The sequence below is a fragment of the Polypterus senegalus genome, chromosome 3, assembly GCF_016835505.1.
Source record: "Polypterus senegalus isolate Bchr_013 chromosome 3, ASM1683550v1, whole genome shotgun sequence".
NCBI classification, from domain to species: Eukaryota; Metazoa; Chordata; class Cladistia; order Polypteriformes; family Polypteridae; genus Polypterus; species Polypterus senegalus.
In genome coordinates, this window is record NC_053156.1 from 303,879,464 (window position 1) to 303,897,991 (window position 18,528).

At 41.3% G+C, this 18,528-nt stretch overlaps 1 protein-coding gene across 5 annotated transcripts in view; it reads right to left on the reverse strand.

Annotated features, from left to right (window-relative positions):
- The window catches only part of ptk2ba (protein tyrosine kinase 2 beta, a), a 366,968-nt gene that overhangs the window by 69,921 nt on the left and 278,519 nt on the right, over positions 1 to 18,528 (reverse strand). For all 5 annotated transcript variants that reach the window (XM_039749531.1, XM_039749530.1, XM_039749527.1 and 2 more), the window contains exons 19-20: positions 7,109 to 7,209; positions 1,406 to 1,495 (exon numbers count right to left, since the gene is read on the reverse strand). In XM_039749531.1, coding sequence (XP_039605465.1) covers positions 1,406 to 1,495; positions 7,109 to 7,209 — 191 coding nt within the window. The remainder of the gene's footprint in view (positions 1 to 1,405; positions 1,496 to 7,108; positions 7,210 to 18,528) is intronic.

Below are 18,528 nucleotides of genomic sequence, written 5' to 3' on the forward strand. Positions count from 1 at the left end.
GATGGTGGAGGTACTGAAATCCCAAGAGTCAACGTCTGCATCAGTTTTGGTTTCGTTATTAAAAGACAGAAAGAAAGCTGTGACTGTTTCTTTTTTAAGACCCACGCTGTTACATCAAAACAAGTTCATCAACATAACACAAAAAAGACGGAGACTGATTACGGGTCAGTTTTGTACAAAATTCCTTGACATAGGACTGGGAGTACATTTACAACTTACCTAACAACGTATTCAAAAACGTATTATTAGGTGAGTTCAGTTTTTGATTTGATCTAACATATCACATATTTAATATTAGTTATAAAGGAATTGACAGGCTTTCCAAAGCTCATTTGAATTTGCTTTGCAGAAACCTACAGTCTAATAACATGTGCTGTATGCCCCCTAGTGGTAAAGGAGCTGAACTATCAAATACGAGGCTACAAGTTCAATCCCCCGCTCTCACCCCCTGCGTCAGCAGCACAACTAGGATTTCAACTTGGGGTGTGGTGGGCATTTGGAATATGCAAGGAGGGCAACTAAATCCCAAAATGAGCTAAAGCTTAACCGGGCAGTCAAATGTTTTTGATGGGTTATTGACCAACCGCCCAGCCATTGCCACACTCCTGGCTCTCTGTGGGCCTCAAAGAAAGACACTTCACTTGCCCCACAGCGTGGAAATGGAAAAACAGTCGTAATACTATGACGTTTTGTCTGCTTTGGACAACAATGTCATATAATTGAATACTTGTGCAAGTAATACACGTTAAAACAAATAACCACTAGTGATGGAAACTGGGGCATCAGTGAGCCTCAAAACCCCTGGACACGAACACACAAATAACGGAAGGTTTATTAAATTCACCTCTACAAAATAACAAAAGCACCAAGACAGGTTGTCTCTCTCGACAAACCACAATTCTTCTCACCGCTGCACTGCACTCCTCCTGCTGAGTGTTGCTTACGTCCTCCCAGCTCCGACTCACCTGGATAAGGGGGTTCAGTCCCTTTTGTTAAGGACCCGGGAGTACTTCAGAAGGCCACTACCCAATGGAAGTACTTCTGGGTCATACACCCATGGTCCCCAGCAGGGCTGTGTTGCTGAACTACATTTCCCAGATTTCCCTACTGGTTCCCAAATGGGCACCGAAATGGAGTGCTGCTGCCATTTAGCGTTCTGGGGTGATAATGCACACCCTGCAGCATCTTTCATAACTGATGAGCTATCCGTCCATCCCTTCTGGCCATCTCTCTTGTGGGTCTGGTTACTTACTCTCCCCTGGCTGGGATGCCCATTCAACCCATGTGGCACTGGCACACCGTAACATGTCAAGCCAGAATATATCAGCATAGCTATTTACTGAGAAGAGTCTGCAGTGTTAATAATTAGTTATAAAGATGTTCCCTTTTCAGGCTGCAAACTTACCAAACATCCAGACGTCACTCGATGAGGTGAAACGGCGGAAGTTGATTGATTCTGGAGCCATCCACTTGATAGGAAGTCGAGTTACCGAAGCTGCCAAAAAAATGAAACAAAGAAGTTTAGGTGGTCAAACGCTAAAAAATTTTGATTGTGAATCGTAAAACATCTCTCGATTAATCACGTTTTTAACCAGGGTAGCAATGTCCAGTAGTGCCCTATGAACGTGACAGCTGTAGGACTTCTCTGTAGCTCAGACTGTGGAGACTTGTGCCTTTCAAATAAATCCTTGATACATGACTCCATTGTCCCATGTGAAGGTGATGTGTAAGAATGACTCCATTGTCCCATGTGAAGGTGATGTGTAAGAATTATCAGACCTTGCTGAGTGGTGACTCTTGGTCGTGACAATAAGAATAGGAGACAATGAATAGGACAAAAGTGGATTTCATTTTTAGTTTTATAGCCATATGCTGAATGGACATTGACCATTCAGTCTTAATTTTTTTTGCCAGATGTTTGTGCCTCTGCGAAGTAAACACACAGATGAGGATCCGCTGTTGGAAACGTTGCAATTCTGCGTAACTCCAAGCATATTAAGATTATTGCAGTCCATCCATCTGATGCTGGTGAAGTTCACCATGATAGTGTGACACTGCAACATCCTGATTAAAACTAATCATATACTGTATGTGGTCACCCATGTGCATCAGAGGGTAAGCTTCACCTGAGGTAAACACTACCACTCCTGGACACCAGGGGGTGATATCACTGACTGTCTTATCTCTATTATCACCCACAGCTCAGAGGAGATGCCAACTGAAGGTAACTAACCCTGCCCCTCCTGGTCCACGAGCTCTAAAAGCAAGGCGCTCCCAGAAGATGGAGGTGAGTCACCTGTGCTACAGACCCCTGACCCTGAGCCTTCAGAGCCTGAAAGTTCACAGCCTGCAGCTAGAAATATGCTTTGTAATTAAGCTACGCCATCAAGCGCTTGTTATTTTCAGTTTCCTCGTGTACCACGAGAGAGCTGTTTGTGTAGCAGACCTGTTGAAGACTCGCAGCTCCCATGTGTAACAACAGGACTACTTATAGTTATGTTAGCACTATAACATAAGTAACATGATAATTATATTTGAATACTAACCCTCACCTATTCTGTTTATTTTCTCGGTACCCAAATGTGGCAATTGGTGCCACGGCCCACCAGCCGTGGAATGGCCAAATGGGGAGGCAGCTTGATGGATGAGGTCTCCAGGACTCTAAAAATATCGAAACCTAATTATGTCATATCATCTACTGTTAAACTGTACTTCTAAAATTTTTATTATTATGCTGTCTTAAGGAATTGTTCTGTTCTGTGTATTGTATTGTATTGACCCCCTACTTTTGACACCCACTGCACGCCCAACCTACCTGGAAAGGGGTCTCTCTTTGAACTGCCTTTCCCAAGGTTTCTTCCATTTTTCCCTACAAGGTTTTTATTGGGAGTTTTTCCTTGTCTTCTCAGAGAGTCAAGGCTGGGGGGCTGTCAAAAGGCAGGGCCTGTTAAAGCCCATTGCGGCACTTCCTGTGTGATTTTGGGCTATACAAAAATAAACTGTATTGTATTGTAACTGTACGTAACAACTGAAAAACACTTTCAATTACATACATGTCTATTTAAAAGCAAAGCTATTTAGGGGCAATTTAATAATGGAATTGATTTTTTTTTACCTTCCCCATGCCTCAGCCCCTATTTTCAAAACCACTGGATTAGACAGCAAGGGGCATCAAGTAACACACGTGTTAAATGTGAATAATGAAACATGATGCGTTATACCTTTAAAGATAATGGCATGTTATGACACTTGAACTTTGACAGCCCTAAAACATCTTCTTAAATAACCAGTTACAAGTTTTCTGATCTGAAAACGATGAAATAAACCAAAATTATAAAGGTACTCGGAGATTCAGATACCTTGTTGTGCAAAGCACCACTACTTGATTTTATTATACTTACAAAGCACATGAATTACCTGAGGTAATCATTTTATATTCTGTGCATCTCATAATATTCTGTTAACAAAGCAACTCTTAAAATGTGCACATGAAATTGAAAATAATGGATGTGTACTACTACACTAAATAGTGAAGGCATCTTTGATTACAGAGTTTACATTAAATCCACTTTGTAGCACATCAGCCGATCCAACACTAGATGTCACTTGTGTCACATCCTTCTATGTATTCAAGTTGACTTTTCAAGCTGCTTCTGTTGCTGCACATTTTAGCACACTCAGCTGTCATTTGGTCAGAAATGGACTACTTCAGTTTTATTAACAACAGACTTTTTTGTTTCATATAGCGAGTGTGCACACTAGGGGGCGTAACTAAGCCCCAACCCCTTGAGACAGCGACACAGGAAATAGTCTTGAGTTCAAATCAGCCTTTTTATTATACAGAGTGCCGTTTTTATACAGGCCTCTTCTCTAACATAGTGTACTATATCTGCCTTAATAAAAAGAAAAGCGTTTGTCAGCAGTTGTCATTCCAACAGAAAGTGCATCACAGATATTAACACTGCTTTTATGAATTCCATACCAAATGGCATATAATAGAGACATATACATTACATTTGTCATTCCAACAGATGACGCATCAAAAACATTTGTAGTAATGCATTTTACTACAGCAAATATTTGCAATGTGTCCTCTGTAGGAATGAATAATGCAATTCATATCATTACTACATGCATGACAAAACACATTCCACAGATGGTGTACTGCAAACATTAAAACTGAGGTCTACAATGATAATTTACATTTCAGCTCGACTTAGATGGCTAGCACAGCTAGTGTGTGTGTGTGTGTATGAACCTCTGACGTGCTAAGGAATACCAACCCTGGGACGAGTGGGGGCACTGACGCTAATGCTATTTACACCTTTCTTACCTGCAGCCAAGAAAAAAACTCCCAGGAGGGACGAGTGATCCTGCTGCCTGCCTGAGAAACTCGGCCCCTTCTGGTCCTCAGAATATAAGAATGGCTCGTTCCTGGTGCCAGATGCTAACCTGACAAACATTGAGGACAGAGCTCCTGTGATTCATGCAATCAGCCAGTCTTGGTCCCTGATCTTTTTTTTGAGCAAATATTTCATCAAAGAGGGTTACCAGGGTGGTACTCCAACTTTTTTTTCTGCATCTCTACCTTGTCTACCCACCTGGCCACTTCTTACAATTACATAAATATACTAGTGGGCTTTACCCCCAGCTCGCTTCGTTAACCAAACCACCTGGCCTGCGGTACGTGCCAGCCACTTCTCGTCTCTGACGCTCACGTATGTGGATTTCACTTTAAACAAACAACAAATCTTTTAATTCTCGCCGATACGCCTCTTCATTTGGAAGAATCACTACTTTTCCCTGATGGCAACATGAATTAGATGATCTACAAGTCTCTGACTTAAAGCTTAAATCCGAACAATATATCCAATCTCTTTTCACTGTTCCGTTATTTCACCGAGTAATAATTTCAGTTTGTTTGTGCTAATGCGATCTTTACTACCAGTTTTTGAGACTTTCGAATTTTCATACTTCTATTATCTCTAACCTGCTCTGCACGTGTACCACACCAGCATTTTTAAATTCTTTACGACGTTCTACTTTGTCATCTACTCTTTGTCTTTTACTTCCAGCTCCAGGCACGTTTCGTTAAATCTCTTGGGCCAAAATCTCATCTCTCGGGACATGAAAGTGTCATCTCAGGCTAAAAAGTCTTGTCTTGTCCCAGGATTTTTTTTATTGTATATTGTATTGTATGTATCTATATATATATATAGGGCGGCACGGTGTCGTAGTGGTAGTGCTGCTGCCTTGCAGTAAGGAGACCTGGGTTCGCTTCCCGGGTCCTCCCTGCATGGACTTTGCATGTTCTCCCCGTGTCTGCGTGGGTTTCCTCCCACAGTCCAAAGACATGCAGGTTAGGTGGATTGGCGATTCTAAATTGTCCCTAGTGTGTGTTTGTGTGTGTCCTGCGGTGGGTTGGCACCCTGCCCAGGATTGGTTCCTGCCTTGTGCCCTGTGTTGGCTGGGATTGGCTCTGGCAGACCCCCGTGACCCTGTGTTCGGATTCAGCGGGTTGGAAAATGGATGGATGGATGGATGGATGGATATATATATATATATATATATAGTGGCTACCGGCTGGGACACCTCTACATTGGAAGGACCTAAGGATGGAGCATATCCAGAGCATTACCTCCCTTCAGTGCTAGGTGGCTGCTATCCCGGACTCCTGCAAGGCTCCATGGGAAGTGAAGTCTGATGCAGCCCTGTTGAGTTCTATGGGCGCCGCCATGGGGTGCTGCAGCTGCCACTGAGCCCTTAACTGCAGCACTTCCACCACACCTGTATGTGCTGCCAGAAGAAGGTCAAAGAGCACACGGAGCACTTCTGGGTTCAGTCTTATGTATGCTTACATTTTTGCTTATCCCTTCCATTGATTAATAGACATGTGACTTTTTTTTTTAATGCTCTACTAATTAACTTATCTAAAGGACCAGGAGAGGGCGCTGCTGTGTGAGAATTGTGTGCCCACGCGCTGTACCTGGCATCTAACTGAATTCCATCGGGCAACCAAGAGGCTATCAGACGAATACAAGTGGAAAATATGCAAAATCTACAAGCGACCGCTCTCAAGGGAAAACTGAAACGGTAAACTCACTGACGTGGCGCAGAAGTTTGCAAATTCAACAATGCTTTCATTTCATTGGAAAATTTCGAAATGTTAAAACATCATACATTGTATTCTGTTTGGGATATCGAACAAAAATTGAACTGCCTCAACAAATTTAACTGAAGAATGAAATGCCATATCTCAAAAAAACTGAGTTGTTGAATGCGGACAGGCAAACAGACAAACAGTGGGCTCTTACAATTGGTGCTTTACACTTTCGATGTGAACACACCTAAAAAGCCGTAACATTAAATAAGGTCTGTTATTGGCTAGAACGTGTTACTCATTAAGCAACTGGGTTTCAACAAAACCCAGCAGCCACTATGACCCACCAAGACTAACGCTGCAGACTCCTGGTGTTTTACCGATAGCCAGGAACTTTTAGTTTGTAGTTTCCCATCTGTTTTCATGGGGTGTCATGCATGCCTGTCCAAGTATCTCCTCGCTGGCTCATTCGAAGTATGTGATAACCCGCCGGGGTGAGATGGGGGGTGCTGTCGCTAACACTTTTTTCTCCTTTTCTCCCTGCAACTCCAAGAAACCACCCAGTGAGGGCACCAAGGGATGGCCCTACCCATTCCAGTCCACACGATATAAAAAGCCTGCCCACCAAGAAAGAGGTATCTTTTATAATCTGAATGACAGACTGCCAAATGGAGGTCCTATGAAGGACCCTATTTTGTGACGCCAATCAACTCTTTTTTCTTTTAGTTTTGCCCCGAGAGTGCTGTATTTTGTTCCAGAAAGGTATTTTTTCTACAGTAAAGTACTGTATTAAACAGGACGACCCAGTTGGCATCTCAATTGTTGTGACTTGTCATTACTGCACCCGACCACAAGGGGTGTGTGCTGCTAACGCAAGGCCCAAAGACTCTTAAAGAATATTTTTTGAGATCCAGTCAGAAGTGAGTGTGAGTGGTGCTGATACACATGTTGAGATAAAATGTCAGCTGTCAACAGTTTACATGTGTCATGCAAATGAGGCAGACTTACCTTTATAGTACTCTTCATCTTCAATGTACCTGGACAAGCCAAAATCACCCAACTTCACACAATCAGGAGAAGCCACTAGGATGTTTCTTACTGCGATATCCCTGTGAGACGAAGAGACAAGCATTAGGATTATTTTCGGGCCGTATATTTAAAAACTTGTATGATGTACCAATAAAAGTTTTAAAGCCAAGCAAACTCATTTTTTCAAATGTTATTTACGGTGTGGAAAGCAAATGCAGGCAGAAACTTTAACGATATCACTTCTAAAACATGACTTTGGTGCACCTCAGTGAACTATCAAAGCACATCAGCAGGAGCCACGCAGCGACCTCTTTGAAAGTTTTCACATTTTATTGTTATACAACAGTGAATATACAATGGATATAATTTGTCTTTTTTGACACAGATCAACAGAAAAAGACACCTTAATGTCAAAGTGAGAACTAAATTCTGCTCTGTACTTGTAATATTTTTACTTTACTATTGTATTGAGGCTTACTTGTGATCTGTTCTGCGTATTCTATTGTATTGACCCCTTCTTTTTGACACCCACTGCACGCACAACCTACCTGGAAAGGGGTCTCTCTTTGAACTGCCTCTCCCAGTCAAGGCTGGGGGGCTGTCAAAAGGCAGGGCCAGTTAAAACCCATTGCAGCACTTCTTGTGTGATTTTGGGCTACACAAAAATAAATTGTACTGTATTGTATTGTAAATGAATTACAAATATGAAACACTAATTGAATAAGTATTCACCCCCTTTAATTTGACACTCATAAATCACCATTGGTGCAGCCCATTGGCCTTAGAAGTCCCACCATTACGTCAAAAGTGATCACCTGTCTGGAGTTTCACATACTTGTATCTGGAAGGTCCAACTTGTGGGGAGCCACTATGGTGGCCTAACCTACACAATGAAGAACAAACAACTCTCCAGCAGCTCCATGAAACACACGTCAGGAGAAGGAGAGAAGAAAATATCCAAGTCATTGAATATCCAGTTAAATCAATTACTAATAATTGGACAGCAGGCCGTACAGAAAAACTGAAAAAGAAGATTGAGGGTGGCCACCCTGAGACTTCTGAGAATTGTAGATAGATAGATAGATAGATAGATAGATAGATAGATAGATAGATAGATAGATAGATAGATAGATAGATAGATAGATATTAAAGGCACTATATAATAGATAGATAGATAGATAGATAGATAGATAGATAGATAGATAGATAGATAGATAGATAGATAGATAGATAGATAGATAGATAGATAGATAGATGCTTTATAAATTCACATACTCCAGCAGCAGCATACCGATAAAGACCAATATTAAACATCAGAGTGATAACAGTGCAGGTATAACAGACAATAACTTTGTATAATGTTAATGTTGGAATTGAAGAGTCACATAGTGTGGGGTCTCCTCAGTCTGTCAGTGGAGCAGGATGGTGACAGCAGTCTGTCACTGAAGCTGCTCCTCTGTCTGGAGATGATCCTGTTCAGTGGATGCAGTGGATTCTTCATGATTGACAGGAGTCTGCTCAGCGCCCGTCGCTCTGCCACAGATGTCAAACTGTCCAGCTCCGTGCCTACAATAGAGCCTGCCTTCCTCACCAGTAAAGAAGTTACAAACAACAATGGATGAGACTGGAGAGTAAACAACTGCTGAATGGTGAAAACACCAGTCGCAGCTGTATAGGAGAGTGGCAAAGTGAAAGCTACTCATCAAGAATACACACCTAACATTTTAGCTAGAGTTTGCCAAAAGGCACATGGGAGACTCTCGAGTCAGCCTGAAGAAAGCTCCATGGTTTGACGAGACCATAATTGAGTTTTTTGACCATCAGACTAAATGCCATGTTTGAATACTAAACATTATCAAAACAACACAATCCCCACTGAGAAGCGAGGTGGTGGCAGCATCAGGCAGTAGGGTTGCATCACTGCAGCAGGCCCTGTTGGCTTGTGAGGGGAAAAATGAATGAAGCAAAATACGGGGAAATCCTTAAGAAAAGCTGACCCAGTCTGCAAGAAACCTGTGCCTTGGGAGAAGATACGATTTCCAGTAAGACAACAACACAGGAAAGCAGAGGGTGATGGTGCAAGAAACCTTCTCAGAATTGGGTGAAGTTAAGAGAGGTGTCCAGCAGGGGTCAGTGCTGCTATTTATTATATTTATAAATGATTTGGGTAGGAACATAAAGAACAAGCTGGTTAAGTTTGCAGATGATACCAAGCTTGGTGGATTGGCAGATAATCATCACAACAGAGGGACTTGGACAGCAAACAGCCTGAGCAGATCTGGGACAATGAAATTTAAAATCAGTAAATGTAAAGTATTACAAGTAGGAAATAAAAATGTGAGGTTTGTATACACAATCGGGGGGTCTGAAAATTGAAAAAGACAAGAGCTATAGCTTCTGCTCGCCACTGAAATGGCATATAAAATCTGGTTAAAGGACTGGAGAAGAAGACTATTTTCAAGCAGTATAAAAGCAGGATTCTTTTTCTCTACTTTTCCAGTTTTCAAACCTGCACCTGCAGCATACGATACTATCCATTATTGAAGTCACATGGCTTACGTGTCACTTTGAAGGACAGATCTTACACTGTTAGGACAGATATAGTCAATAAAGTAATGATACCATGTACACATATCGCAACACCAATATTTACACAGTTCAAGAACGTCATAACAACAAAACAATATATTTATGAAATACTAAGAGGCTTCGCCCCCTGCTTGCTTCGCTTGCCAACCCCCGTTTTTGTTTTTCCAGATACACACTTTTAAGCTTTTTTTTTCTTTGAATTGTTGCTATTTCATTAGTTTCACTTTTATTTCAGAAGTTCCCTAAAAACAATATTAGGAATCTTTTGAGTCCCAATGTGCTGAATCTTTTTAATGAGGTCAGTGAGACGTGTTTAATGACTTTGCACCCCAATTCAGGATAGGTGTCTCTGTTTGAAATTTCAGCACAGACAAAACGATCTTCATCATCAGCAGTTAATCATTTTGTTTGCAAAGTAACCAATAAATGCATGTGAGGTAAACTCCGCTTTTGAAATTCTCTGACTTAAACTTCAAAGCCTTACAATATTGACATACTTCTGACATATCACCTGTGTCCATATATTCAATCTCTATTCGCCTTTTTGTTATTTATCCAAGTAATAATTTCTCTTTCTTTGCGCTAATGTGATGTTTACTGTCTTTGTTTTTTTGTTTTTTTCTGCTTTCATATTCTGTCTCTTCCTCTGCATGTGTTTCTATGAGTCTTTTGAATTCCAGTTTTCATTTTCTCTGACCGGCTCTGCATGTGTTTGGCCCCCTTGTTTTTTAAGCTCTTTATGATGTTTTACTTTGTTTTCTGCTCTTTGTCTTTTACTTCTGACCTCGTTTTATCCTGTTTTTTTTATGACACCTGATCCGTGGTGATTATTTTCCCATTTTCGAGTAATAATTTCTGTTTGTTTGCGCTCCTGCGATCTTTACTTTCTTTTTTTTTTATATACTTTCTAAGTTTCCTACTTTCATATTCTTTAACTTTCTCCAAATGTGTATCGCGCCTTTTTTTTTTTTTTTTGAGCCTTTTAAATTCCACTGCTTTCATAATCTCAGACCTGCTCTGCACGTGTATAATGCCAACGTCCCGATTGGACCTGCTTTTTTTTACAATTCCACTTGTTCCGGGCTGATAATTACTTTCCTTATTTTCTGAATTTGCACCTCGATTATTTTTTTTCTTTTTTTCCTCTCCAAAGCTTTCGAGTCTCTTTTCTCTGAACAGCTTTCTTCTTCGCTTAGTTGTCGAAGTTTCATTTATAATGTATTGCCCTTACACACGTGGACAAAATTGTTGGTACCCTTCAGTCAATGAAAGAAAAACTCAAAATGGTCACAGAAATAACTTTAATCTGACAAAAGTAATAATAAATAAAAATTCTATGAAATTTAACTAATAAAAGTCAGACATTGCTTTTCAACCATGCTTCAACAGAATTAATAAAAAAAACTCATGAAACAGGCCTGGACAAAAATGATGGTACCCCTAGAAAATAATGTGACCAAAGGGACATGTTAATCCAAGGTGTGTCCACTAATTAGCATCACAGGTGTCTACAATCTTGTAATCAGTCAGTGGACCTATATATAGGGCTCCAGGTAGTCACTGTGTTGTTTGGTGACATGGTGTGTACCACACTCAACATGGACCAGAGGAAGCGAAGGAAAGAGTTGTCTCAGGAGATTAGAAAGAAAATTATAGACAAGCATGTCAAAGGTAAAGGCTATAAGACCATCTCGAAGCAGCTTGATGTTCCTGTGACTACAGTTGCACATATTATTCAGAAATTTAAGATCCATGGGACTGTAGCCAACCTCCTGGACGTGGCGCAGGAGGAAAATTGATGACAAATCAAAGAGACGGATAATACGAATGGTAACAAAAGAGCCCAGAAAAACTTCTAAAGAGATCCAAGGTGAACTTCAAGCTCAAGGAACATCAGTGTCAGATCGCACCATCCGTCGTTGTTTGAGCCAAAGTGGACTTCATGGGACGACCAAGGAGGACACCATTGTTGAAAACAAATCATAAAAAGCCAGACTGGAATTTGCCAAACTACATGTGGACAAGCCACAAAGATTCTGGGAGAATGTCCTATGGACAGATGAGACAAAAATTGAACTTTTTGCCAAGGCACATCAGCTCTATGTTCACAGACGGAAAAATGAAGCATATCAAGAAAAGAACACTGTCCCTTCTGTGAAACATGGAGAGGCTCTGTTATGTTCTGGGGCTGCTTTGCTGCATCTGGCACAGGGTGTCTTGAATCTGTGCAGGGTACAATGAAATCTCAAGACTATCAAGGGATTCTAGAGAGAAATGTGCTGGCCAGTGTCAGAAAGCTTGGTCTCAGTCGCAGGTCATGGGTCTTGCAACAGGACAATGACCCAAAACACACAGCTAAAACACCCAAGAATGGCTAAGAGGAAAACATTGGACTATTCTAAAGTGGCCTTCTATGAGCCCTGACCTCAATCCTATTGAGCATCTTTGGAAAGAGCTGAAACATGCCGTCTGGAAAAGGCACCCTTCAAACCTGAGACAACTGGAGCAGTCTGCTCATGAGGAGTGGGCCAAAATACCTGCTGAGAAGTGCAGAAGTCTCATTGACAGTTACAGGAATCGTTTGATTGCAGTGATTGCCTCAAAAGGTTGTGCAACAAAATATTAAGTTAGGGGTACCATCATTTTTGTCCAGGCCTGTTTCATGAGTTTATTTTTTTAAATAATTCTGTTGAAGCATGGTTGAAAATCAATGTCTGACTTTTATTAGTTAAATTTCATAGAATTTTTATTTATTATTACTTTTGTCAGATTAAAGTTATTTCTGTGACCATTTTGAGTTTTTCTTTCATTGACTGAAGGGTACCAACAATTTTGTCCACAATTTTGCTGCCCGTGCTCTTATTTGGTTGTATGGTGTGTCTTGCAAGAATCTCATGTTCTATGTCATCGCGAGACGGTCCTGGGTCAATCTCTTTAGTCTTGCAGGTCTTTTAAGTGTCTTCCATGATCTTAACTTGAAGATCACATATCGTCGCCCTACTGTTTGTCTTCAGATTTTTTTTTTTATAATAGAGAGATAGAAAATAAAAAAACATAGAAAGAGGAATGTGGTGTCCTTTGAAAGATGAAACACCCCTCTCATATTGCAGACCCATCAAACTGTTGTCACACACGTGAGCATTGGAGGCAGCTAAAGGGCTCAAAAGAAGGTAATTCTGCACCAGAGTACGCTAATCTTTTCTCTTTTATCCCTGCAGACCAAAACTGGGAAATTCTGACTGGAACCGAGGACAATAGTTCCAATTCTGGGCCTGATGACGCCACTTCCGACTCGGATGACATCACTTCTGGTTCTGGGCCTGTTGATGTCAGTTCTGGTTCTTTTGGTAGAAATTTAACATCTTATTAAAGAAAGAAACATCCCCAAATAGGACAAAATCAGTTATCAGGCAGGAGAAAAGCTGTCCATGGTATCTTTTAATTAGTCCTCAGCAAAATACCTTAGAGGGAGCATTCAACAAAAGCAGTCTGTTACAGTAGGGTCAGAGAAACAAAGAATAGAGGTTCGTTTTATAAACTAGTAGCCGTCCCCAATGGCTTCACCCATACAGAAGTGACACAAGACAGTGAGGAGGGCCCTGCTGATGTCACGCTTCCCTCTCCCCTCGGCCCGCTGCCTCTGTCTTGGATTAGCGCGAATAAATCGTTCCTGCAAGCTAACTATGATACATAGCGAGATGAGAGAAGTTGCAAAATTGACCGGAATGTTCAAGCAAATTCTAGAAAAAAAAAAAAAAGATCTAAATCGGTGAGGTAGTTCTCTCATGAAAAGCGGACAGACATACAGACAGACAGGCATTGGATTTGATATATACAGTACTGTATAGAGATTGAATTTGCATACACTGTCAATCAATGCATACATTTACTCTGGTTGGTTCGTTGGTTTACACCTAAACGACTTATCTAATATATAAACGTCTATGCGTGGAAGTGTGTGTGTGTGTCTGTCTGTCCGGCCCAGAAGTGAGAGGTGGAGTAGAGGTAAGACCTTTGAGGAAACAGAAAACTCGCTTAGCCGCTAATAACACAAGCACGTCAGCAAAATGAAAACTCCAAAGAAATACAATGTCGTTTAGCCGCTAACATCGGCAAACCGGGATCCCTTTAACTTTTCCTCCCTCCGCTAATACACAAGTGAGGAGAGCACATCGGCAAAACGAATCCTCCTAGGAGAGAGACGCTCAGAGTAGTTCCTTTCAATTACCTGACGTCTCTACATTTCAATTTATTTTCTGAAGATTTCAATAGTTTCTAGGAGCGTTTTACAGCACAGGCTTACAAAGCTGGTATAAAATAAAAGCCTATGATATTAAAATTCTGGCTCTTCTTTATACCCTTGAGTTGAGCCACCACTCTTGACATTTCTGTGCATGTAACAACAAAAACACCCTAATCCTCCTATTAGTCAGTTCAGTGTTGGACTCTTGTCTGTCTGCTACTTTGCCATTTTTCATGCGGAGGCTGCCCCAAATCTTTTTGGGGTGTCAAAGTGTTTCATTTCACACGGTACACGGTCTGACACAAGGTCTGCCGGTAACTCTCTTTACTTAGCAAATTAAGAACTACGATCCCCTTCAAAACAGTTCCCTTCTGAGTTGACACACAGCTGTATACAATGCTGACAACGTTCAGAGAAATTCCGCTTGCAGGTTGTTGAGGGTCTTTGACGTTTTTGCTTTCACGTCTTCTACTGACAAGAAACGGGTTCCTTTGAGCACCAACTTGTGCCATTCAAAAACGCGGGCACAAGACATGCACTCTTCACCGTAAGCCTCCGTCAATAACCTGAAAAGTTTCCATCTGAGATTTCTTCAGTTTCACAAGAAACTTGATGTTAACTTGTGGTTCACTCTTGCACTCCGACATTTTTCCGAACAAGGGTGAGAAAGCGCCTATATCTGAACACACGTCCACTCACACTAAGTGAGCAATCAAGTTGTGCCTTTTCTTGCTTAGACGAGTTAGAATCTGTTCGAGAACCATCTCATTGGGTCTTCCCCTCCCACTCTTGGTTCCCGAGTTGTGGGGTTTGTCTCTTTTTTTTGTGTCGGACCTCATATGGAAACGAATCGGGACGTTCAAGACAGCTGGGGAGGTAAGTTTTGCTTACGCAGCGATTTGGCCACATTTGAGGGAAGAAAGAAGAACATTATGTGGTATGGGGTATGTAATGTGGCATTCTAACGGCAATACAATGAAATGTAATTGTAGCAGGAAGTAAGTGAATGATTCTTTTTTTTAATTTAGCATTATTTCTTGGTGCCGCTGGCAGGTCTATGGGGCCGAGTATAAAGGGTCAAAGAGTTTTTTTTTCTGTTCATCAGTGTCAAGAAAACAAATTTAATATTAAATCAACTCTGACTTAATATTATGTAAAATAATAAAATGTGAAAACTACCACGAGGGTGATTACTTTTTACCTTCACTGCATGCTCTTGTAGGAGTTTCCATTAGCAATCTGAATTAAGGAGTGTAGCGAGTGGAACAGCATCCCAAAAACGTCCTCCCTTCATGATACACACTACAATATACAGAAGGCTGTGTGGAACGCGAATATCACGACTCACAAGAACAACTGCGTTCAGTCTGGTAAGTAGGTGACCTACATAGCGTTTCTGAAAATAAAAGGATGTGGACTGTGATTTCACTGATGGAAAATGTGCAGAATTATGTGGGAGGTTGAAAAGTACCAGTTGGGCTTCATGGCACCATTGTCCATCGGCGGAGATGCCCAGTGGCACAGGCACGGCGCAGCTGTGGTTTTACTTTCCAGACACCAGCCAGGTGCAGAACACTTTGATTTTGTACCCGTGTTTGACTTGCTGACAGTTCTTTTCTCTTATGCATCAGGCATTCTAAGAGATAGTGGGGCTCATTTATGAAGAAAAAGTGTGTAACCATATGATTATCACCTAAGCCTTTCTATAAAAGATTTTTAAAACGTCCATACTATGTGGTGGGCAGCCAGAACTCTGGCCCGGCCAGGACGCCCAGAGTGTGGAAGGACTGGGGAAGAGTGTATTTTTGGGACAGTTTCTCCCCCGGGTCAACAGAGGACAGCCCCCCTGTTTTCCATCAGTGCCACTGCCATTTCCGTCGGGTGGGACTGGACCACGTGTCTGCCTGGGGGGTTGCCAACCGGGATCCCAAGTTGTCAACCTAACTTGACCTGACTTGTGTTGGGTAGGGTGGCTGTGTGCGCCCTGAGTGTCACAATACATTTATATATTTACACTCCCTCGGTCCAAAGAAATCTCACTATTGCATGTCGTTCAACAGTGGTGCGATACCGCAGCGGAGCATCCATGTTCATTTGCCCTCGGCTTCAGCTAGACTAATACGCGGTGCAGACTCAAACTACCCATAAGCCTCCATGAACGTGTTGTGCTGCGTCAGCTTCTATCAGTTGTGGTTACCACATAATTTCCAAATTGACTTTACTTTTAGCTTTACGCTCAAATTCCTTAGCCACAGAGTAAGGTTTCAGTGTTCAGCTACGGTAACACTGGAGCAATAACAGGACCCCCTGATTACCACTGGGTATTTTACACATTGTGTATTGAGAGAAAAATAATCATGAATGTTGACCCTCTAGTGCATTCTGGGAGTACTGGCATTCATTTTAAAAGATTACTGAAGGTCAAAAGAGGAATCACAGAAGGCCAATTTTTGTCTGCAGGCAATGCCTAGGGCACCTGTGGATTATTTTAAAAAAATATTTCTAGTTAAAAACACAATTGTTTCAAAAATTAGGAATGTGTATGGTAAACAACCAGTTCATGTATTATTAAATATTACTACTGGTTAACGAAGTCATTGTATTAAAGATTAGGAATTTACACACTGCATGTTAGCCTTTCATATTTCAGTTTCTTGTGTTCTACATTTGATAGAGGAAGTGCTTGGGAGGTTCATTTCTTTCACGACAAACCGCCGCCGCCACCCTGCCATTGCTCAATCAGTGAGGTGAACATGCGATTTGTGATGTCATGCAGACTCGTGACATTGAAAGTGGAAGCTAGAGAGGGAGACTAAACTTGTGAGCTTGGATTAAAAATTCACTTTATCACCTCAAGAGGAAATAAGCCTATAAGAACTTCCAAGTATGTGCTGTCTCTTTTAAAAATACTGCAATTGTTCAGATTTGTTGTGATCACAACTGAAAAACAAATGTTTACACACACCAAAATGCAAACAAGAAGAATAAATGCATGGGAGGCAGCTTAAGGGCTCTAGTAAATGTAACTGCCCTGTTTTCTGATCCTTTGTCTCTTTCTCCCCCTGCAGACCGGGTGACTGACGGCTCTTCCATCACTGACGTCATCTGCGATGTCTGTCCTCCTGGACCCGTCCCTTCCTACCATCTTCCTTCATAAACCGGCAAACCAGTTACCTTTAGAACATCAGAACATTACAACAATCTGAAGGAGAACAGGCCATTCAGCCCAAGAAAGCTCACCAGTCCTGTCCATTTAATTCTTCAAAAATGACACCAAGTTGAGTTTTAAAGGTCCCTAATGTCCTACTGTCCACCACACTACTTGAGTCACTTATTCCAAGTGTCTATCGTTCTTTGTGTAAAGAAAAACGTCCTAATGTTTGTGCGAAGTTTGCCCTTAACAAGTTTCCAACTGTGTCCCCGTGTTCTTGATGAACTCATTTTAAAATAAGTCTCGATCCACTGGACTCATTCCCTTCACAATTTTAGACACATCCATCATGTTAATTTCTGTAAAGGCTTAGCTCTTTTTAATCTTTCCTCATATCTCATCACCTGTAGCACTGGAGTCAGCCCAGTTGCTCTTCTCTGGACCTTTTCTTGTGCCGTTATGTCATTATGGAGACCAAAACTTCACACAGGACTCCAGATGAGGCCTCAGCAATGTGTTATAAAGTTTGAGCAGAACCTCCTGTGACTTGTACTGCACACACCAAGGCGCTATATATAACCTGACAGTCTGTTAGCATTTTCAATTGCATCTGAACACGGTTTGGCAGTCGATAGTGTCCATTATGACTCCTACATCCTTCTCATTCTTGGTACTTTACATTTACTTACATTAAATTTCATCTTTCACAAATTTGCCCAAGGCTGTATGTTGATAGCATAAACACCTACGACTCCTAAGTCCTTCTCTTAAGGTGTGCTTTCCATTTTCAGACCACCCATTGTGTTTTCAAACCTCACATTTTTCCTTTCTACCTGTAATTCTTTACTTTTACTGACATTAAATGTCATCTGCCACAAATCTGCCCAAGCCTGTCTGCTGTCCACGTTCCTCTGTGATGATTCAATGGATTCTCGATTATCTGCCAATCCTTTGGTATCATCTGCAAGCTTAACCTATGTGGTTTCTCTTTGGCCTTGTGTATGTAAAGACATCTCCACAACTAATTGAGTGTTTATTTACACGATAAACTGTGAAATTATACAGGGGTACCAAGGTGGTACCCCTACTCTTTATCTGCGTACTTTTTTTGTTATTTTACAGTACCAAACAAAAAATAAATAATGTCAACTGCCCTGCTAGATGGGGTGCCCATTTTATTTACTTGTCACCCCAGTCACCTGCTAGTAATAAAAAGTCACTCAAGGGATAAGTACGTGTTTAATAATCAGCTGATGCAATTTATTGTTTATTTTTTCAATGGCTGTTATTACCCGCAGCCTTTTGCCGCCTAATGTCTGGCATTTTTGAGTGATAGGAGGGGGACCCCATATATCCTTCCACAACCAGACAGACAGTTTTATTAGTATAAGTACTTAAAGGAGCAATAAAGAAGTA